The sequence below is a fragment of the Ambystoma mexicanum genome, chromosome 14 (assembly GCF_040938575.1).
Source record: "Ambystoma mexicanum isolate Mex_15411 chromosome 14, UKY_AmexF1_1, whole genome shotgun sequence".
Lineage (NCBI taxonomy): Eukaryota > Metazoa > Chordata > Amphibia > Caudata > Ambystomatidae > Ambystoma > Ambystoma mexicanum.
Window position 1 is genome coordinate 508,208,015 of NC_090940.1, and position 22,889 is coordinate 508,230,903.

At 45.3% G+C, this 22,889-nt stretch overlaps 1 protein-coding gene across 4 annotated transcripts in view; it reads left to right on the top strand.

Annotated features, from left to right (window-relative positions):
• Positions 1–22,889, top strand: part of LGMN (legumain) — a 207,184-nt gene that overhangs the window by 42,960 nt on the left and 141,335 nt on the right. For all 4 annotated transcript variants that reach the window (XM_069637735.1, XM_069637738.1, XM_069637737.1 and 1 more), the window contains 2 exons: positions 578–749; positions 21,475–21,572. In XM_069637735.1, coding sequence (XP_069493836.1) covers positions 578–749; positions 21,475–21,572 — 270 coding nt within the window. The remainder of the gene's footprint in view (positions 1–577; positions 750–21,474; positions 21,573–22,889) is intronic.

Consider the following 22,889-nt stretch of genomic DNA (forward strand, 5'->3'; position numbering starts at 1 on the left):
GGGCAAGTGCCCCTGCAGCGGTGCCAAACCCCACATTTCTGTGATTCTGGGTTGCTTGACTAGTTAGGAACTAATATCATTTTGCATTACTAGGTCCCTGATATTTTGGCTCCTCTTGAATGCAAAGATAGGTTTGTCCAACTTATTAGTATCTCTGTTAAATTCTCGCCTGTTTTTATGTATGATGTTTGCACGTAGATCAGTTTGTTTGGGTCGTCCTTTTCTCTTGATTCCCGCAGGGCTTCGCTATTATTGTTGAAGGCTCTTTTTACTGTTGCATGTTGGAGGAAAGTGGGCCATAGCGCGTTGACATAGTACTTTACTATTTTGTGCTCTTATTGTGTAGCGTCATGGATTGAGCCTTTCTTTTTTGATACTTCTCCATGTCTATTAACGTGCCCTATTCCAGGGTGCCAAATTACTTGCACTTTGACCTTCAATTGCACACACAGCTGCTTTGAGGTATTTGTCTTCTCCTATATTCTCTACATCTCCGGATGTGTGCTTTAATGATTACTTTACACTGAGCAGTACTCATCAAGTCATTACAGCCTCCTCATTATCTCCTTTCTTTCAGCTGCTGTATGCACCGAAGCCCAGGGATGAAGATGAGTCAGCCGGTGGCTTGCGTCTTGCTGGGCTTGGTTCTGGGGATCAACGCCTTGCCATTGGAAGACATTGAGGATGGTGGCAAGCACTGGGTGGTGATTGTAGCCGGCTCCAATGGATGGTACAACTATCGGCACCAGGTATGGAGATTATTATCGCCTTTATATGCAGCTTCCTGCCAACGTTGTCCTTGTTTCCAGTACTGAAAATGCAGGAATGATATTCTCCGGAGGAATCTTACCGCTGTATGTTTCATGTGTGTGGTACACCTTCACAAACCAAGGCAAACACATTCCAAGACTTCCTTTGCTCACAAAGTGACAGATGTGGTCGAGCAGTCGAAGCTAAATCTTTGCAAAGGTACATGATAAATAAAAATACAGAGTAGCACACATCAGTACTGTAAATAAAGGAATGTCTATGCAGAGTGCTAAAACAATTTTAATCTCGGGAATTCCAATGCCACTTTTTAGTCTTCCTTAGCCTTTTCCACGTTTTTTATTGTTGGATCACAAACCTATTTTTGGTAGTCAGACAAACATCTGCTCACGCCTACCTGCCTTTGAAAACCTTTTTGACTCATTTTCAGTATATGGTCCTGGATTGAATTAAGTCTCCCAGTCCCATTTGTGCTTCTTAAGTACCCCATTTGTGCCGTTGATTGGTTATATTAATCAACATAGGTTTTAGGAAGTTGACAGCTGTTATTTAGTTTCATTTTATTGCATTGGTAGAACGGTGCACCTTTTTTTAAAGTCCTGATCTGTCTTTTTGTTGTAGGTGATCCTTTTGTTTGAGGCAACTACAAAGAAGCTTAAAATGGCCAATCTGCCCATGTGGACTCTTTGTGAGCGAGTGAGTCTGCCTCCATATTGGGTGTCCCTGAACTGCCATGACCCATCCTGTGGGGGTTGTCTCAGTTGAGTGGCAGATTCAGGGGCCCACCAGATGGTGTGGCCCATGACCCTAATCCCCTAATGTGGTTGTCGGGCTGGTATAGACCAGCACGTGTGAGTGGTGATACTTTAGGGTTAAACCCCTGTACCAAACCCAGTCTTGCTACTGGAATTTTGGGAAGAACATGTTTACTTATTTGCTGGATGGTTTCCAGCTGTTTCCCGTCATTGATGCAATTTCCTCCCTGGGGTTGTTTACTGCCAAATGTTCACATATGTGGTAGAAATGGGACTTGCCCCCCTTTCTCACCATACACGCGTATCCTCTACTGACTTTGTACCATTGATTTCTATTGGAACTTCTTACTCACCTGAATGTCTTCTAAACGTATTTACCCGCTCCAACACAAGTATTTACTGCATCCAGCATGAACATTTTCTTCTAACCTAAGGTACCGTTGAGAAAAAGGTATTGCTTACCTGATTCCAAGAAGTCGCTCCAGAGTGTTGGAGTGCAAGTAGAGGTGTCCAGGGCAATCCCCTCTTACCTCAGACTCAAGCCACTGTTTGTTTTCCCCTTCTCAAGTACGTTTTAAGGTCTGCCTTGTTAGTTGTTAACTTGCTGCTTCAATAACGCTAGAAACTGGAAGAAATACACAGGAACTCTTCATAATTTTGCTGCTTGTCAAGACTTCAAGGACTCTCCGAACTGCCTTTAAGGGTTGCGTTTATGTACTTAAAGGATTTACTAGGCGAAGAAACCGTCTCTAGGACCTTGAACTAAGCTAATGTTACACTAACTAACCATTTTCCTATCTTTCGTGACTTTACTATGGGCCTGATTCATGCAAGTGTTTTATAATAGTGCAATCCCATAGGAAAATGTTCCATGAAACAGGCCCTAAATGTGTTTTCAGAGGAAATGCATTACCGTATTAACCGTTGAAAACCGCATGAGTGCGCAATAACTGATAATAAGATAACTTTGGGCCTCATGACAGGTTTGCCGGTCCGGAAATAAGGGTGCCGGTAAGTTTACCAGCACCCTTGTTTCTGGACTGGCAAACTACATGTTTGCCACCCAGAGCCGCTGTGCCCGACAGGTCTGACCCTGCGGGGCACAGTAGTCACGGTAAGCAAATCCGTCACAGAAGCACCGGCACCGTTGGCAACAATGCTGATGCTTCAGTGCCCCCACTCCCATAATGGCGATTAACAAATTTACCAGCGACTTCCTAGCCACCAGACTCGTAATGAGCTGGTGGCACCAGAAAGTCAGGCGTGGGTACATTTTTATGGGTCTGGCAAAAACCCTTAATGAGGCCCATTGTCTTTTCCCTTTCTAGCGTTGCTACAAATGTAACAACGAACAAACACAATAGTGAACCTGCCCTTTGAAGTGTATTATCAAGTATTCCTAAGTGTTCTAGTGTAAACGTACGAAGTATTTAAAGTGATTCTGGTGTAAATATAAAACATAAATACTTTTTTTATATAACTATAAATGTAAGTGCTTCTTCGCTGTGCCTGTCTAACTAAGATTCAGTGTACTTACCTACAGCTCACATCTTCCTCTTAAGGTAGGCCTGACTGCTCTGCCACTCTACCAAGGCCCTGAGTTAGGACAGACTGATACTAAGAGTTGGGGATCTACAAACCACTGGGATAGCTTACTAAAGTCTTACTACCAGTAGGACTTTAGGGGAACTCACCTAACACTTAGCAAAATGTAATTGAAAATAGATGGAGCACCATGCACTCTTGGTTATCCCCAAAGGATTTTCCAGGAATCCCTCCTGGGTCTGGATTCACTCATTTAGAAGTAAGAGTTTTTCTCAACGAAAACAGTTATTGTCGGTCTCCTCAAGTTTCCCAAATTCCACAACAAAAAGTCTTAAGTTACAGCAAAAACAAAATGTCCAACTTTATTTAGATGGAGGGATTTTTGCTGGTTCACTCTTCACCACTTGTGTAGGTCTCACCCCAATCGGCTCAGAGGTTGGATGATTTCGTGCTTGTCTTGTATCTGTCCTTCCCTTTACTTATTGGGCCCTTCTGGCTCCCTTGTGTGTTTCTATGTCCCAGTAACTCTTAGTTCTCTGGGGTCTCTCTCTCTCTCTCTCTCTCTCTCTCTCTCTCTCTCTCTCTCTCTCTCTCTCTCTCTCTCTCTCTCTCTCTCTCTCTCTCTCTGCCTCTCTGCCTCTCTCTCTCTCTCTGCCTCTCTCTGCCTCTCTCTCTGCCTCTCTCTGCCTCTCTCTCTGCCTCTCTCTGCCTCTCTCTCTGCCTCTCTCTGCCTCTCTCTCTCTCTCTCTCTCTCTCTCTCTGCCTCTCTCTCTCTCTGCCTCTCTCTCTCTCTGCCTCTCTCTCTCTCTCTGCCTCTCTCTCTCTCTGCCTCTCTCTCTCTCTCTCTGCCTCTCTCTCTCTCTCTCTGCCTCTCTCTCTCTCTCTCTGCCTCTCTCTCTCTCTCTCTGCCTCTCTCTCTCTCTCTCTGCCTCTCTCTCTGCCTCTGTGACCCTGATGTGGGGTTAGGACAATCCTTCCTTCTTCCCCACTTGCTCTTTCCTCTTCCTGCCTCCCTCCGATCTGGGCAATACTTGTGCCTTCAACATTGCAGGATTCCCTCCAGTGAGGGTGTCTCTGTTCGGCAGCGGTGGCATTTTCCATGGTTTGACGCTCTTCCGGACTGAATATGAGCAGTGTTCTGATTCTGCTCATCTCGGCATTCTCTCGCCCTTCTGCTCTCTCGTTGGGAGCGGAGGACTCGCTCATCCCTCGGTTGCTGGTTTCGGCGTCACTTTGTGGGCACTAGGCCCACTCCATCCTTGGCATGGTCACGCCTCCAGGTAAGCTTTGCTTTGAGTGGCCTTGGCTTCTCAGACCCGCACGTCTCTGTATCTGAATGGCGGCATCTCCCTTTGGCCCATGCCTCTCTCCACGCCACAGCCCGGCACTGCTGTTCAACATGGCTCTGCATCTCTCCGGCGTACTTACGTAGGAGGCTCGCTTGTGCGTATGGTTTCTTTGCCTCTAGTCATTTGGTCTTTTTATTCTTGCTCCTGCAACGAGAGGGGGTGTATTGTTCACAACAGTTATGAACCAGGTGTAAAGTTAAGAATTACCTTGACCCAAACACATAGAGGTATTGCCAGTATTATCTTGAGCCAAAAATATATGTATTTTCAGAATTTCTTACTCCATGTATGTGGATTAAGATCTTGTTTATAGGGAGTTGCCCATGGGAATCTGAGCCCTTTCCACCTGGAGGTGAGCCACTCCCAGTGAGATCCCGCTTTCTCAAACCCCTAGGGAGTGTTTGATAAGCGGGCTCACTTTACTATCCTCAAAGGGAGCTCCACTGTGGGAATAAGGGACGAAGTATCCAGGTTCGTCACAGCTGCTGGGCATGTCTCTCCTAGATTCCCACCTTTACACTTGGCATGAGGTGCTAGGTCTCCTTCACATCTCCCTCGTACTTCCAGCGTGATAAGCCTCCCTTCTTGGACTCTGAATCTCTTTGCTGGTTGGGTTGTCATGCAGTCTCCAGTTGGACTACTTGGACTGTTATTATCTCTGTTTTCCCACTCCCTTTGCTGAGCGCTGTGATTTTACCTCTCCCACAACCTATTAATGCATACTCTTTTTATGTGGGGATTGGTTCTTGTTTGCTGCACCCATCAAGAGTTTGCTCTTTATCTCTTCAGCTACCCATCATCTCAGGAAGTGGATAGGTTTGTACTTGTCTACTTATAGGGGAGAATATTTTGCTCACTTTCCACAACCACCATGATTGGGAGTTTTGGTAAAGTTGTAGCCATATATTTCTTTTTTTTTAAAATAACTATTTTTTGATGTTATGCCCAGTGACGTTATTCATTTGTGATCTAGATGATGTTTATGAAAAAGTATCTGATTTTGGTACATGAGAAAACTCTAATGAAAAGAAATGATTTAAGAAAAAAAAACTATTTCTTGAGCCAAGGCCATTACAGTAGAGTCAGAAGGTAAATGCAGCAAATATCTCTGCCAGCCAGGGTTAGAAAAATCAAAGAGGTTTTTAACAACTCTGTAACAGTCTGTGAAGTGACACCATGGCTAAAAACACTACCAAAAAACACTGATGAAATTTTTTTTTGACAAATAATGAAGAGTAAGATGCAAGGTAAATGAAGACCTTGAACAATAAACAAGGGGAGAGACAGCACAATAGATATATTATGTAACTGGTCAGACCATTTGCACCCTGGGAGGTGCCGTCAACCACCGTCAACCAATGAGAATGCTAAGAAAAGCCTGCGTTACAAGTATTTTCATTGGTGTCGGGTGCGTCCCTTTCCTGCTCTCCTTCGCCTTAGCACTTGTGTAGCTTCCTATATGGATGTTAATGGTGATTTTTTTTTTTTGTTATAAACGAGCAAAAAAATAAATGTACCTTTTTGTTGTGCGGCCAGGCACCGATCAGTGCTGCTATCTGCGAAGTCTGATTTCATGTTGATGACAAGAGTCATCAACATGAAAAACGGACTTCAGGAACAGCAGCACTGCCGGTGCCGGGACACATTTCTTTTTGTTTTTTTTAAAGACACCATTAGCACCCGTGTAGGGATCTACACGGGTGTTAATGGCGATATAACCCTCGGTGGTGGGCTGACACTGTAGGTAACGGCCCGCCATCCTCGTTAAGGGTCCTTTGTTGCGCCCATGCCCTTAACATGGGCGGCGAGCAGTTGCCTAGACGTCGGCCCGCCACCATGGGGCATATCGTCTCATTAAAGGCATTTTAAGACAAGTCATTTTCATCTAGAATACATTTTCCACGAGACTTGACTCTTTTCTTCCCAGACAACAATACATGTGATGAGAAGGGCCAAAACCAAATAATGTCCCAGCGCTCAGTGTGCTTTTATATATTATCCCCAGCATTGCAGGTTTGCACTGTGGCTACAACCAGGGTAAGAACCTTGTGCCCGGGGTCTGATATGGCAATGTAAATCACTATGATGTGTGCTAACCTTCAAATCATAACATTAGAATGTTATACAGCAAGTGCATTGTAAATATTTTATTTTAAGTTAACGTAATAGAATTGTGAGTGTATTTGCCCAAGATAGACTCTACCATAGTATATTCCAGCCAGTTTCAGTTCAACAAGTGTTTCACCCTCAAGGTCCTCGTGAAGGCTTGTTGTAATGGGCAAAAAACATTGTTCGAAATAGAGTAAATACATTTGACATCTTTTCATGTATGTAGACATGTGATTTTTCTTGTCCATGTTTAGAAAACGTATTGTTTTTGTTGGAGTGGTTTTACTATTTCATTATTTTCGTAGTCTCATTTCAGTGTCGCCCTTTTTGCCATGAGGGCTCTAATGCACCAGTTTGTGATACTTGGGCCCACGGGAGGCAAGGTTGCGGGTGTTTGTGCCTGCCAGAGTGCCTCAAGTCTTTCCTTTCTGCACCCTACTGAAGCCACGCCCCCTCCTGGATATTTTCAGGGGATACTGCCCGCGAGGGTGAAAGCCCGTGGGAGGCAAGGTCGCGGGTGTTTGAACTGCCAGGGTGTTAGCGGCCTGCAAGGAACGTAGGTCTGTTTTCTGGAACAGAGGTGAGAGCGTGCAGAGACTGGGCATTCAGAGGGATGGGGGGGCTTACTATCTTGAAGTTCTGATCTGGCCCCTGCAGAAAAACTGATGGAAAAACTGTTGGAACAGTTGGAGGATACAAAATGGAGGAGGCGACGGAGCTACTAGCCACCTCGCCCTCCCCCCACCCCCCTTTTTCTGCAAGTCTGCTCTCCTTTCCAACTTGCCAACCCACTCAGAACTTAAAGCAATACTCAAGATCAAGAGGGTACGAAGAAAGGGGGTGGGGGATCTGTCAAGTATCTAAGGGCTTTGGTGGTGGTGGCGGTGCTATTGGCATTGACTCTGTCAGGACCTCTGTTGCAGTTGCTGCTGTGGATAATAGCCTTGCTTCTGGGGGAGCAACCAGGGCGACAACTCTAGAGAATCCCAGAAGTCCACCTAACCCACGGAGGAGGCCTTCCCCCGACCAAATGATGTTACCCATTGTTCGGTCGCCAAGCTCATTGCTTCAGGGAGCGGGGGGTAGAGACCACATTTCCTGTTCGCTCCAGCTATCTCCATTGGGGAGGGATCCATTAACATTATGGCTAACCCAATCGACACAAGCTCTGGGGAAAATACCCAAGGCATGTATCAAGAGGAATCTACATCCAATAAAAGTCTGTCCACCTCTGCAAGGAAACCAGCTTGCACAGACGCGTCTGCCAGTTCTGAAATACTGGGCAACGGAACAGGGAAACTGCCCCCATGCATAGCAAAACCCTCCTGGTTTATGATCCACTGGTCCCCCTGTTGGTCCTGACTACGTTCATTGACATTTATTTATTTGCATTCATAAAGCGCACAACAGCCCTCGGGCAGCGTGGTGCTGTTAAAGAAAGCTTGCTTAGTTACATAAGTGCTTATAAAAACATATATACATACATGTTGCCTGGCCCCGTTTTGCAGGGCTGCTTACGTAGTTAGATAAGTGCTTGTAAAGACATACAGATTGCCTACCCTCTTGTTGCAGGGCAGCAGCAGCATACAATGCAGAGTCAATTTGGGTGGCACAAAACATGCTGCATATTAGTCAATCAAGTGGGCGCAAGACATTACAGGCCGCTCAAGTTACTGGGGGCTCAAAGCAAAGAATGCAGGTAAAATCAGTAGGAGCAACAAATAACAGTCAATCAAGTGGGCGCAACACATTACAGGCCGCACCTCATGTTACAGGTGGCTCAAAGCAAAGGATACAGGTAGAAGGTTACAGTCCGTTGGGAAACATTGGGTTTTTGAGCATCACAGGTGAGATTACAGTGCTCAGGGCTCACGCAGCACAGAGGCAACCATAGGGGGAGTGGGAGACTCATGCAGCACACAGGCAACCATGGGGGGCGGGGGGTGGGGTGCTCACGCAGCCCACCGGCGACTATAGGGGGGCTCACACAGGCGGCGTACCTGTAGCGGACAGGGGGTTTACAGGGGCCTTAGGAGTAGTCCTTTGGTGGGAGGGCCTACCAAGCCTGCCGGCAATCCGATAGGCCGTGATGTAGAGGCCTCAACCCAATTGCAGCACAATCCAGCAGATGAGGCACAACGGGCTGCATTGATCGAAATGCAGGCCGCCATCTTGGAATGGCTGGCTCGCATTGAATTAAGTGGAGAAATAACCTGCTTTGCCACAACAGAGGTATTCCCCCAATGCAATCAATAAACAAGCAACTCATATGCAGAAAAATGAAGCGTGCCGCCAAGGAACGGAATTAAATGGAGACAGAAGTGCCAGAGGGCGCACTGCAAAGAAGCCCAAGGGGGCTTACCTTAATTCATCCAAAGATGCAGAGGGTGCTCAAAAAGGCTCCTGGTGTAAGGAGGAGAGGCGCTTCTGCTGGGCATACACTGCAGGAAAGGGAGAAGTGCAGGAGGGATGAGAATGGCATGCCACCAATGCTTCTCCATGGGTGCTATGACCTAGCCCCTGACCCACGTTTGGCTCTGGGCCCCACTGCAGCTCATCTTCTCTCTACCATCACATCTCTTGCCTTGAATTTAATGGATATGGACATTGAAGGACCCACTGAGGAAAAGCCATCTCCCAGCCCCACCTGTAGGACATGGTGGGAGACCAAGTTGAATGCGCATTCAAATGCCAGTTCTTTCGTTTGTCTAAACCCCATCTGGGCTTCCAAGGCACCGATCCAGGGGCATCCGCCCCCCTTGGAACCCTTACACCTGGAGACTCATACTGCCAGGGGTTGTTCCTGTGAACTTGTGCTTTCTGAATTGACAGCCATAAAAAAACTTTGATTAGACTTAATTGAGGCTCAGGAGAGCGGACAGGGTGGGAGGGAGGGGACCCCTTGGGCGTTGCCCCCGCTGTTGTGGGGCCCCATCTTTTGTGTCCTCGGCGGACTATTTCTCCTGGTATTTTCAATGTTCCAACTCTGATGCAGTTTCAGACTGTCCAGCCACCAATATCTAATGCACCCCGAGAACCCCCTAGGGCCCCCTCGCCGGGCCTAAGCCCCCTCCCTCGGTGGCCCATGCCCCTAACTTCTTGAGTACTAAGCACCCCAGTGAAAGGACAACTAGCGCTTGTAATTACCACTTGGGGACCGCTCGGTTATGAGTCTCATTTACTGGGGTTTAGGGGGGGTGAGTAGGTCTACTGTTTCTTCAGTGGGTACTCAAATTGGCCATAGATGGGCAAGAACCGAGGGATGCCCTCTTGAATAAATGCCTTCACTGGTTTCACTCTGCTGGGGACTGTACCTTTGTGACTAGGGATGCCATGGTGGGGTGCCATAGACTGACTAGCGATAAACCCGTAGACTCTGTTAAATTGGTCTTCAGGAACGAACAAATGGCCAGGGATGTCTTGATGAGTTTTGACGGATATGAACGGTCACCCAGAAGTGGGATTGTAGTCCGCCTGTTCCCTGACCCTGGAATAGTGCGTCCCCTTGAATATACCTTTAAGAACAGAGGTTTATCTGATGCGAATCTCATCACACTGGGCACTTGGCGTCCTGGGAGCTGAAGTGGCACTGGGTTTGTGGAACGTGTACAGAGAACTGCTTCATGTCGCCGAACAAGAGTCCTTTTGTATTCTTTAGCTCTCACACTTTTGAATATTTCAACCCCTCCTCTGTCTCCTGTTCTTGTTTTTGTTTTCACTTGTGATAATGTAATGGTATTTTATAACTGTGTCTGTTAGGATGTACTTTGATGGCCCAAGGCCGTATAAAGTAGTTTGATGATACTTGGGCATATTTTCTACTTTCCTGCCTCTGTGTTACGATGTAAATGCAGGCAAAGTTGTACATTTTCTTTTTGCTTAGAGCTTACTGGCACTGATGGCTGACTGACTCAGTGTAATGGGAACTGAAACCCCTCCATGACTGATTTCTTCCTCATGAATGGCAGCAAGTTTCACTTCAGAGACTTCAGCCTGCTCTTCAAAGGGTGCATAAACAGAAAGCTGAGGCGTTATTGTACCAAGTGAGCCTCCTCCGTGACATCAAACATTTTCTCTTCCCAGGAGCACCAGCTCTACCATTCAAGGCCACGTGCTCCCACATATAAGGGGGTCAACACTGTGCTCAATCTTCTTTTTTCTTTTTTTTGCAAAAAAAAATGTATTCGCTAAAATTAGCCTTTAAAAAGAACAGACACAGATTTTATCGTTTCAGCAATTCCACTTTACATTTGTACATACGAGTTTTCAACTCGCGTCCATGGACCAATCCCTCATCCCAACATTAACACTAATATGTCAAGATCCTTCTTAAGCCCTCGGCCTGAATTACCACACTTTGTGCTTTGTCAAAGCACATTCCCCTGTTTCTTTGTTGTTACACCAGCAGTTTTTCCAACAAATACAAAAATTGGATTAGTGCATAGTTTAAATGTCTCTCTCTGCAATCAAACAGTGCTTGCCACCAATCCTCCACACTTGGGGTTTGATATTTCATTAACTGTGGCCCCAGAGTCAGTGATCTTTGCGGGAGCAGGCTCTTACAGAACAGTGTCAGATGTTTTAAAGTTTCTTCCTCTTGTTTACAGAATCTACACTCTACAGTGGTGGCTTCTGCTTTACGTAGCCCTCTTAGCCACTCCTTGGTTTTGAGGGCATTTAAACGGAATTTTATAAACAAGAGTCTGCTGCCGTTGTCTGGATACAGTTCGATGTGATTCAGCAGAGTATTCATGTTTCTGGGTTCGTTCGGGGCATCTTTCATAAAAATGTTGGAATTTCTTTGGGTCCCGGTCAGAATCCTGTCTAATCTCCAGACTTTGGTTTTTGCCAAGTTTGGATTGTTGTGTAGAGTTTTTAGATCTATGTCGTAAAACTCCACGTTTTCCTCACAACGTTTATTCCAGAGTGACAGTTGACACGCAGGATTTTCATTGCCTGGATTATGCAATATTTGAAGCTGCAGCACCACTTTCTTCAATGTCACCTTCCGGAAGAGACTCAGAAGATTCCAGCTGACATGTGCATTGATTGAAATTAGATTTAGTTCATGTCTGATGCAGGCAGTAGATGTTCCTTTCGGTAGTTGCAAGGCTCTTACCCATGTTCTCTAAGGTTGACCATACATCAGAAGAGCATCCAAATGCATTTTCCGCGCCGAATACTAGGGCCGGCACTATCTTTTGGCAATAGAAATTCCTTACTGGTTTAATGGAAAATGTTCCATACTTCTTGTGTAGGACACTCTCTTGGAATGCAAATTGTCGGCATTTTGTTTTGGTGACTTCTTCCCAAGGGCTGTCGTTTAAGTTTGCGTTAATTTGCATGCCCAAGTATCTTGTGTTTGTCACGTTACTGAGGCATTCTTTCCCTAAGTACCATTTGTTTTTTTTCTGCCTGGATGTTTTCAGGTTTTGCAGGGTCAAGACCTCGCTCTTTCTTTTGTTAATCTGTAGACCATTTGCTCTTGCATAAAGGTCCACAGCGTCCATCTTTCGCTGCAGGCCTATTGGTGTGGTATCCAGTAATAGTAAGTTGTCTGCATATAGCATCCAACTTAATTGGGATCCATTTATTCTTTGCGAGAATGATCGAATGCTATTGATGGATCTTCCAATGTCCGATAGAAAAAGGTTGAATATAACTGCGGCCAGTGGACAGCCCTGCTTTACTCCACAATAGGTGTTGATTGCCTCGGACAAGGTGCCCTTTTGGTCTAAACGGACTTGAATGCTAGTTCTGGTATGGAGCTCTTGGATAGGTACTAGCAGATTTTCTGGGCACTCCCGCGTCTTCAGTTTGTCCCATAATAGTTCTCGATCTATACTATCAAAAGCATGGGAGGAGTCCATTAAGGCTTAGTACACTTTGGTTCTAGTTCTTATGGATTCCATCTTAAGTAAGTTTATCAGGAGGAGATTCAGCCCGCAGCCTATGCCCTTAACAAAACCAGTCTGCCGTGGATCCCTTTTCTTTGATTCAGCTGCCCATTTCACTAGTTGTTGCTGTAGACGGGTCGCATAGACTTTTCCCAGCACGTCTAGGAGTGCTATAGGGCGATAGTCTTTGGGGTCGGCGCGATTTCCTTTCTTGAAGATGGGAATAATGATCACGCTTTTCCATGATTTAGGGCTTTTACAGGTTGCCGATATCCTCTTGAACAAGGCGTAACATAACTCTGTCCAAAGTTCCGGGTTTTGTTTGATGGTATGGTTCGTTAGACCGTCAGGTCCTGGGGCTCTGGAGGAGCTAGCTTTTTTTTATTATCTCCTCAATTTCACTCTTCTCAAATTTTAAGTTCCAGTTATCAAGTGTGGGGGCTGATCTCGTTCTTACAACTCCTCTTTTATTATATAGTGTGGAGAAATGTTTCACCCATTCGGCTTCTGTTATTACATTGGCCTGCAGTGCCATTTGGGGTGCCCCTTCGTTCTTAATAATTTTCCAAAACTCCAACTAGTTTTTATTTTGAAGTTTCTCCATTATTAGTTCTGAATCATTTTGCACCATTAATGCTTTATGGGATCTAAGCCAATGTTTGTATTTTTGCTTGCATTCGCCTTTCGCAGTTAAATAGGACTTGCTGTCCATTGTTGGCAGGTGCCTTATTTGCATTCTCATTTCTCTCTTCCTTCTCATCACTTGTAAGTCGAACCTGTGTTTTGGGATGAATCCATAAGCTTTGGAGCCCTGTTGTTTTTCTTTGTATGAGGCTACTCAGCCATAACTGGGAACGTCCACGCCGTGGGTTTGGGCCCGTCAGTAGTGGCTAAAGACAAGATCACTAAATCATGGTCACTATGGCTCATGGAGTACACCACCAGTGATGTAGAATTATGATGTAGTTTCTCGCTGACGTAGAAGTAGTCCAGTGTGGAGTGCTGATTACCTCTGTCCCAAGTTGGTTTGGCTGGGATGTCGCCAGCAATGTTTCCGTTCAACATCACCATATTCCTTAGCTCCATCTTTAGTGTCCACTGTCTTGCTAGTTGTATATTAGCTGTATTGTTCTATTTTGGGTTGTTAGCTATTGTTAAACAGTTCAAGTTTAGATCTCCACATAACACAATGTCAGCCATAACGTCTTCCTCTCGCCACTCATCAATGATGGTTTTCTATATAAGTAGTTGTGCCAGCCGCTCTATGATTCCAATACAGATTCATGATGTGTATCATTCTGTTGCCTTCTTTCCTCTTTCTGATAGATGTCAACTGAATATAGTGGGACACATTCTTGGTGTTAATAATATGAAAACCAGAACTTTTTTTTTACAAAGGTTAGAAGGCCTGCCATGGGCATGCCCATCATTTCTTTAATCGCAGGATTGAAGGCAACTTCATACTCTCTTGCAATTGGGCATTCAACCAGCCACGTCTCTTGTAAACACACTACATCAAGACCTGCCAGCCAACTCTCTTGTAACAAGTGCGAAAATCCTCTTGTATTCCAAGTCCCAAACTTATGTAGTAAGGTTTTGTCTTCAGGTTGGCGTTAGCTTTGGGTTGTCTTGTTCAAGGCCTTGGCCAGCCATCCCCAGTTATTAGATTCCCCATTCTCGATGTTTCTAGCTTCACCTATTCCACTTACATTGTTGAGTGTTTGGTTGCTAGCGAATGTTATTTGAATTTGGTCTGCCATGTCTCTAGACCCCTGCTTAATCTTTAATCCGGTGTAATATCTGATTGCTGGACTGCTCATAATAGGACCATGCCCATCCCCCATGTTCAAAATCCTTCACAGGCTTACTTGCTTTATGAAGCCACTTGGGCCATCAAACTGGCTGCACCTGGAGGGATACAAGTCTTGCAAACAGAATGGTGGCAAATGGGTTGTCCCATCTATGCCCAAACCATTTGGAACAATCTTCTCTGCCTGAGACATTAGTTATCCTGACGTATTGATGGAATTGATTACCATTCTTAACACAATATCCCCATCTCCTTTTTAGGACCCTTCCTCACCTAAATGTAACTACACAACCTCCACATATGTCTGTGTCTATGTCATATGTCTATTATCCCAGTGTCTATGTGTAACATGTATGTCTTGGGTACACATGGTTGACTAGAATTGTGCTGTATAAATAACACAACTAATTACAATGAATAATAAAATAATGTAAATGTTAATGTTAAAGGACATTTGTACCGCGCACTATCACCAACGGAGTGGTTCCCTGGCGCTCTGGCGGCTCTGAAAGAGGAAGGGGGGGTTTAGTGGGAGGAAGCTGGAAAAGTGCAAGAGAGCAGTGATGTGCTGTTGGCGGCCTCAGCCTGGTGGGTCCGTTGGCTGGGCCTGGGGTGTTTGCGGCCGGTAGTCGTCGTGTACTGTTGTGCGAGTCTGTGTTTTTGTTTTGTTGTTACAATGTATTGTAGTTTGTGCGGTTTGTTGTGCTGTAGGTTTGTGGTTGTTTGGTTTGGAGTTTGAGAGGTGTATGCAGAGGGGGAAATTGTTAATGCAATTGGTTAGTTGTCATGTCTATCCTGAATTGAGGTGCTGGGCTTCTGTAATCTCTCCAGATGGGTTTCAGATGCACCCCTGCGCCACTGTCCTGATCTGAGTCCGTCCGGGCTTTAAGGTCCCTTTCACATCTGGCCCCCTCATCCCCCATCCTTCCTCGCAGCCCTACCTGTCTTCCCTTCCCACTCATACGGCCAGTGCGCCTGCCAATGTCCACAGTTCAGCTAGTGTGGTGATTGCCAATATCCTGACAATTGCACAACACTGTGGTACCTGGTGGTAACTAAGGGGCGAGTGCGGGTCTTGGGTGGGATTAGGGTGGGGTTGTTGACTCCATCTCCATGGGTGTCGCCTGTGTTCCACTCTACCTGGCGTCAGTCGTCCAGGTGCCATGGGAGCTTCCCAGTCAGTACTGGGAGTTGTCAGTGTCCACTCCAGTTAAGTCATCCCTTTTCCTTTCTGTTTCGGTTTTCAGTTTGAGTCTGTGGTGTTGAAGAGCCAGGTTTTTAGTAATTTCCTACATTTTAGGTGATCTTTGGTGTTTCTTATTTCTTTTGGGATGTTGTTCCAGATTTTTGCGGCTAAGTGGTAGAAGGAGGCACCTCCAAGTTTTTTCTTGAGGTAAGGTTTTGGTTCCAGGTGGATTCCGTTGCTTGACCTGAGGAGTCTTGTTGGTTTGTAAATTGTTATTTTCTTTTGTAGGAATTCTGCTCCTTGTCCACTGATTGCCCTGTGCATTGTGCACATTGTTTTGAAGGTGATGCAATGTTTTACTGGGAGCCAATGTAGTGTTTTTAGGGCAGGAGTGATGTGTTCTCTTCTTGATAGTTTGAGGAGTAGTCTGGCTGCTGTAGTTTGGATCCGTTGTAGTTTCTTCAGGAGGTATTCTGGTATTCCGAGGTAGAGGCTGTTTGCATAGTCGATTCTTGACATGATGAGGGCGACGATAGTGAGTGTTTTGTGCGTGAAGGAGAGGAAAGGTAGGATTCTTCTTGCCGTGTGGAGGAGGAAAAAGCATTTCTTGACTGTTGCATTTATTTGCGCTTCTAGGGTTAGGATGTTGTCCGTCAGGACTCCCAGATTTTTTACTACCTTAGATGGTGATGGTGCGGTTCCCATTTCCGTTGGCCACGGGATGGCGGTTTCGTTCTCTTGGTCTTTGGAAATGATCATGATTTCTGTATTTCTTGGGTTAATTTTTCAGGTTGTTGGCAGTCATCCAGTTGAAGACTTCTTTTAGACACTCGATTAGGGTTGAATAATCGGCCTGGGTGTCTTTGATTTTGTAGATGATTTGAGTATTATCTGCGTAGTTGTAGCATGTAATGTTGTACTTTTTGAAGGTTCTGATAACCGGAGTCTGGTAGATGTTGAAGTACAGTGGCGATAGTGAGGATCCTTGTGGCACTCCACAGTCGTTAACTCTTGGAGTGGATTTTAAGGGTTTAATCCATATTGTTTCTGTTCTGTCTGCTAGGAATGATTTAGTCCAGAGTCGTGCTGTGTCTGTTATGCCTATGTCTGCTAGTCTTTTGGTTAGGGTGTCATGACTGTGTCGAAGGCTGCGGAGAGGTCGAGTTGAATAAGGGCTGAGGTTGTGTTTGAGTCTGCGTTAGTTTTTAGGTCATCCCAGATGGATAGTAGTGCTGTTTCCGTTCCTCTTGCGGGTCTGAAACCGACTTGAGCTTGGTCTAGCAGGTGGTGTTTTTCTACGTGTTCTTGGGTTAGTTAATATACGTAGGTTTCCAGGAGTTTTGCCGGGTAGGGAATGTTTGAAATCGGCCTGTAGTTGGAGAGGTCTTCTATGTCGCCACTTGTGTTTTTTTTTAAGTGGTTTGATATATGCTGATTTGAAGGTCCTCGGTACAGTTCCTGTTGCTATCGATAGGTTCAGAAGGTTTCTGTAGTATTCTGCTGGCGTTCCTTGTGCGAGGATTGATTTGTAGATGTCCGGGGGACAGGGATCCATGGGTGATCCAGCTTTCTTGCTGTGTTTCAAACAGCTTTGCGATTGACTCTGCTATTTCAGGAAAGTTTTTGAGTTTGTGCTGAGGTTCTGTGATAGGTTAGCTTGTTAGTATGTTGTGGTCGGTTGGTATGTTTTGTATGGTTTGTCAGATGTAATCAGGTTTTTTTTCTTTTTTTTCTTGAAGTGGTGTGCCAGGTCGCTGCCTAGTTTTTCTGAGGGGGTTGAGGTTTTGTCACAGCCCGGTGGTTTCTCATCTCTTTAATGATGTTAAACATTTATTTTTGTTTGTTGGTGGCATTGGTGATTCTATCATCATAATGCCTTCTCTTCGCCTTTTGAATTTCCTTCTTGTATGGACGGATTTGTCTCTGGAACAGTGTTTTTTTTGTCCGGGTTGTATTCTTTCCTCCATTCCAGTTCCATTTTTTTTCCTTTTTCATGGTGCTTAATAGTGGGGTGAACCATTATGCCATTGCTCTTTTTTTTGATGGGGTGAATGGTTTTTCTGGGGCGATCTTGTCAATTGTGTCTACAATCCATTTGTGTAGTAGCTCCGCTTTCCCCTCTAGGTCCGCTAGCTCTAGTTTTGTAGTTAAGGGTTTGGTTAACTCCAGTTGTTCGAATAGGTTGCTTTCTTTGACGTGTTTCCAGTTTCTTTTTCTGGTGGTTGTGAGTTTAGGAGGTTGGATGCAGACTTGAGTGGGCAGAGTGATCACAAATGGGATGATGAGATGGTCGCTCCACAGTATTTGTATCGGCGGTGCCGTGGTGATGAGTTTTTCCTTGGCGAAAATTGCATTGAGTGTGTGTCCTGCTGAGTGTGTTGGCCCTTTAATTAGTTGTCGTAGTTTCATGGTAGTGAGTTGTTCAATCAGTGAGTTTTGGTAGTTGGCGCGACTGTCTTCAAACCAGATGTTGAAGTCCCCCAGGATGATTAGGTGTTTGTGGTTGATGGCTATGTTGGTGATAGCTTCTATGAAGTTGTCGACGAAGGTTGCATCATATGTCAGTGGTCTGTACACCAGGATGAATGTGACGTTGGTTTTTGGGCTTGCTGTTAGGTGTATTACCATGGTTTCGCAGTTGAGGATGTTGACCGGTTCATCTGTTTTTATTTTCAGGTGTTCTTTGAATGCTATTGCGATGCCTCCTTTTTTGTTTTTCCTGTTTATTTGAAGGCATTTGAGGTTGGTTGGAAGGCAGCTTTGGAGTGTGATTTTGTAGTTGTCGTCCAGCCATGTTTCTGTGATGAACAGGATGTCAATTCCGTTGTCATCGAGTAGGTCGAAGATCTCTTGAGTGTTTTGACATGCATCTTGCGTTTATAAGATTGCAGTGGAGTTTGGGGGTGTTGTTTGGTTTGGAGTTTCCTCTTGAGGTCATCTTCTGATCAGTGTTGGGGTTTCCTTCCTGGTCGATCTCTTGTTGAGGTGTAGGTTTTGGGGTGTCAGCATCTTCGAAGAGATCGTCTAGGTTCTGTCTTGGGTTTTTGTTTTCATCAGGTTCGTCTTCCATGAGTTGTAGTTGTCGATTGGAGGTTCTTCTTGCTTTGGTGATGTAAGGTGTTATCGCATCGGTCGTGTGTTTGTTGTTTCTTGTGTTGTTCATCCTTCTTCTGCACATTTGTGTTGGGTAGTTTGATGTTGCTGCTTCTAGCGTTGGGTTGGTTTGCTCTGGTGACCAGTTGTCAGCGAGGTTAAGTAGAGGGATTTGTCTCTTGTCTCTTCTCTCAGTGTTGGTTCGATTCTTGTTCCTGACTGCGGGGGGCGTTCTGTAGTTGTGGTTCTTTGTTACTGTTCCGAAGTGTTTGTTCTTCTTCTCTTTTTCTTTCCCTCAGAATGGGTCGTTTGCGCAGCATTATGAGATAGAGAGTTGGGTAGTCTTTATTTGTTTGCTGGTGTCCAGTTGGTTCTGCTTTTGGTCTGGTTGTGGTGTAGTAATGGGTGTGGAGAGCTGTCTGCTAACAGTTAGGGCTCTGTCTGTAGGTGGTATTTCCGGCTGATGTTGCCAATTCGTTCAGTCGCTGGCTTGAGAGGGGTAGGGGAGGTGGTTAGGGGTTATATAGTTGGGTGTTATCGGTGGCTCTCTTTAGTGTCCGTCTCCCTATACGCGGTTCAATGCAGTGAACAAGCAGTGTGGGTTTAAGAAGAATATCTACTAGTTGAAGGGTGATTTTGAGGGGCGCAGCTAGGACTTACGCTTTGAGGCGTGAGCCCCTAATCGGGGTGTCACTCCACAGTAATTCATTGGTGGGTTCTATGTCATTTTAGGAGTGAGTTGGTCAGCGGGATTTGAAAGACCTGTCTAAAGGTCTGTCAATGTGATCTGAATATCGTACTATGCAGCCTGAAAATAGAACCCCTACTAAGCTTGAGAGACCTGTATAGTGGAAGAGAGGCCTATCAATGCAATCTAAATATCACACAATGCAATATGTACCCAGAACCCCTATTAAATTTGAGAGACCCTTATAGTGGGAGAGAGTCCCATCAATGCAATCTGAATATCACACAATGCAGCCTAGAAATAGAACCCCTACCAAATCTGAGAGACCTGTATAGTGGGAGAGAATCCTATCAATGCAATCTGAATATCACACAATGCAGCCTGGAAATAGAACCCCTACCAAATCTGAGAGACCTGTATAGTGGGAGAGAGTCCTATCAATGCAATCTAAATATCACACAATGGAATTTGGGAACCCCTGCTCAATTTGAGAGACCTGTATAGAGGAGGGAGGTTTATGTCTAGCAGGTCAGATTAGTAGAATATTAGACAATTATTACATTGTTTAAGTTGAGTGTGAGGGAGAGAGATGCAGTGGGGAGTAGTCCACCTTGTTTAATATGGGTTTGCTAAGTGGCTAGGATTATAGGGTAGAGTCGTAGCTCTCTCCTAACCCATGCCACTCCTACCTTACTGGTCCTTGTAGCTGATGGAACCAAATGCAGGTTTGTACTAGCGTCAAACTCTGATGTGTGTGGGCCAGAATAGTGCATTCTGAACAGCATGACCCACACGATTGACTGACTGATTCCATCACTGCTGATGTCTGCATGCAACAACATCCACAAATGTGAGTCATCCCCCACACCCGTGATTCCCAACCATCATGTGACTCAGTCCTGTGCGCAGGCCTGTAGTCACCTATTCCACACTCTGCTTCCTCATGTTCTATTCACACAGATTTGTCAATCTGCGCAGCCTCGCCCTGCATCCTTTGTGTTAACTTCTCCTGATCCACAGCCTTTGTAAAACCCTCTACAGTCCTGTCGACATCCCTCCTGTTACTCAGCACTCACAAAGTTTGAAAATGTATACATATTTCTCTCTTCAAATCGTGTATATTTCATTATCGGTACTGTATGGGCCTCACGGAAGAGCCCTCGACACATATTATGTATTACTGTTTCTGTTCTACATTGTAGCCATAGCATACTGTATACCATTGACTGGTTTGAGACAGCCACGATGAAGAGAGGTTCAGAAACCAAGTGATTTCCGAGCACCCCCTTCAGCCCCACCCCATTTGAGGTACCATCCTATGTAAGCTACGACGCTGGTTAGCCTTTCATTAAGTGCCTTTCACCCAGACCTTTCAAGCAGTCACATAAGACCTCTTTGCTTTGTGAGGCATCTTACTTCATTTTGTGGCTGGCTGTACGACTACCCTTGCGTAGATGATGTTCTTGCAGTCGGAGGAATGCCATTGCTGGCTTTAAATGCGTGAGGAAGGATATGTGACGGTCAATGCCTTAAAGGGTTTAATGGAGGGTGTTTAAAGAGGGGTGAGGGGGGAGACTGCAGGTTCATCCTCCAGTATTGTGTTTACCGCAGTGGATGTGTTGATCGAGAGCTAAGCGGTATGGAAGACGCATTTGGGTTCTTGAATTTGTAAAGCAAGGATAGGGTCGGGGGGCTGTTCTAGTATTGACGTCATATATTGAAGTCCTTGTATGTCCACTTTCTTATTTCTGGAGCAGAAACATTTGACTTTCCTTTACAGCCCATTTTCTGCTGTTTCTGAGCTTGTGACTAAATGGGGGGGAATACAGCACAGTTGCATGGGATGATGACAATTGCCCAGTTAGTCTCCTGGCTGTGTTTGCGTTCAGGTAAAGTTTGTGCTGAAGCTTGAAAGCACTGCTGTATGGATTCGAATATCCACTCTGTTACTGGTAAGGAAGCTCTGAGGCTTACTGTGGCCTTTTCCAACATCTGTAAGTAACCAGCGAGAATTGATTTGAAAACTAGTAGGTGTGGCCTAGCCTTTCATCGCTCTGAGGTCTTTAACATTGGCACCATTGAGTGTGGTAACAGCAACACACCATCTGCCACTTAATGTGCAATTAAACCACAAGGTAGTAACAATAAGCAGAATATTTAAAACAAATGTTTTCTTCTATTGTGGTTTCATGTGATGGCTGTGGCCTGGCAAGCAACCGCCCCATGTTTATTGTTGCAAAAGTAACACACTGATGAATATTCATTGTTTTGCAGGCCGATGCATGCCACGCCTATCAGATTGTCCACAGAAATGGCATACCCGATGAGCAGATCATTGTGATGATGTATGACGACATAGCAGATAGCGAAGAGTAAGTAGTATGTTCCACCCTATCTGCAAGCAATATTTTACATTGGATGAACATCTAATTTCAGTTGCGATTATGATGTCGGAGCAGCATGCCACCATGGAGCCTTTGAACATCATCTTCCTTTTCTCACTTTCCCCTAGAAGCTCAAGGTCTCCAGAGCCATGGTAATCTCTAGGCTGGACTACTGCAACAGCCTCTTTCTCAATCTTCCTTCCTTTACTCTCTCCGCCCTCTGCAACTAATCCAGAACAGGACTGCAAGACTTGTCCTTGGCCTCAAGCCCAGGGACCGTATCTCCCCAGCCCTGAAATCTCTCCACTGGCTCCCTGTGGCTGCGAGGATCAAGTTAAAGACCCTCTGCATTGTCCACAAGGCTTTCTGGGGCCGGGGCCCGCACTGCATCCAACTTTCTCTTCAAAAATACCTTCCTTCTTGAGCCCTTAGCTCAGCTACCGCACTCTGAGGATCAGACGCTTCTCCAGGCAGAGAGTGGGGGTAGATCTCACTTCTCTGCAGGTGCCGCCCTCTGGAATGGCTCCCTGCCTCTCTCAAACTTGAGCCAGACCACATGAAGTTCCGAAAGCATCTCTTTCCTTTTTTCTTTCTCTTTCTCTCTCTGTCTCTCTCCTGCCCCCCCAAGTTTTTCTCGGATGTACCGGCTAGTAAAGCATTACAATAGTCTAGTTGAGCTCCAATTGTTGCTCTAGCTATTGATAGACAATTAGGTTTGGATAAGTATGGTTTTATGGCGTTTATGAGCTTGGTGGTGTATGAGGATGAGATAGCGCCAACTTGTCTAGTCATGGATAGAGTGGAGTCTAAGTAGACCACCAATGTCGGCAGCTGCGGACACAGGGATGATGGTGTTATAAATGGTAAAGTTGGCGTACAGTTTATCAAGTTTGACTAGAGTATTCTTTTGACCTAATATAATTATTTCTGTCTTATCCCCATTGAGGCAGAGGCCATTGACCGACATCCACGCACTTAGTGGGTGTAACTGTTACCCACAGTCAGCCCTGATTGCACTCCCCTGACTCTCTCCCTTGCACTCCCCCTCCTCCCTTCCCCCTGCACTTTACGTTGTTGCACTTGCACGATCTGAATGACACAAGGCCTAGTAAGATCATCTGTCTTGTCATCCCTCTGTCTTTTCTCCCTTGTCTTGTCGCGCCTAGAAACACTTGTGTACAGATGCGTTATAAATAACATATATCATATCATAAGGGATAGTAGAGGGTATTGATAGCTGACAATGTTATTTTTATATATATATATATATATATATATATATATATATATATAGCGCATTCACCC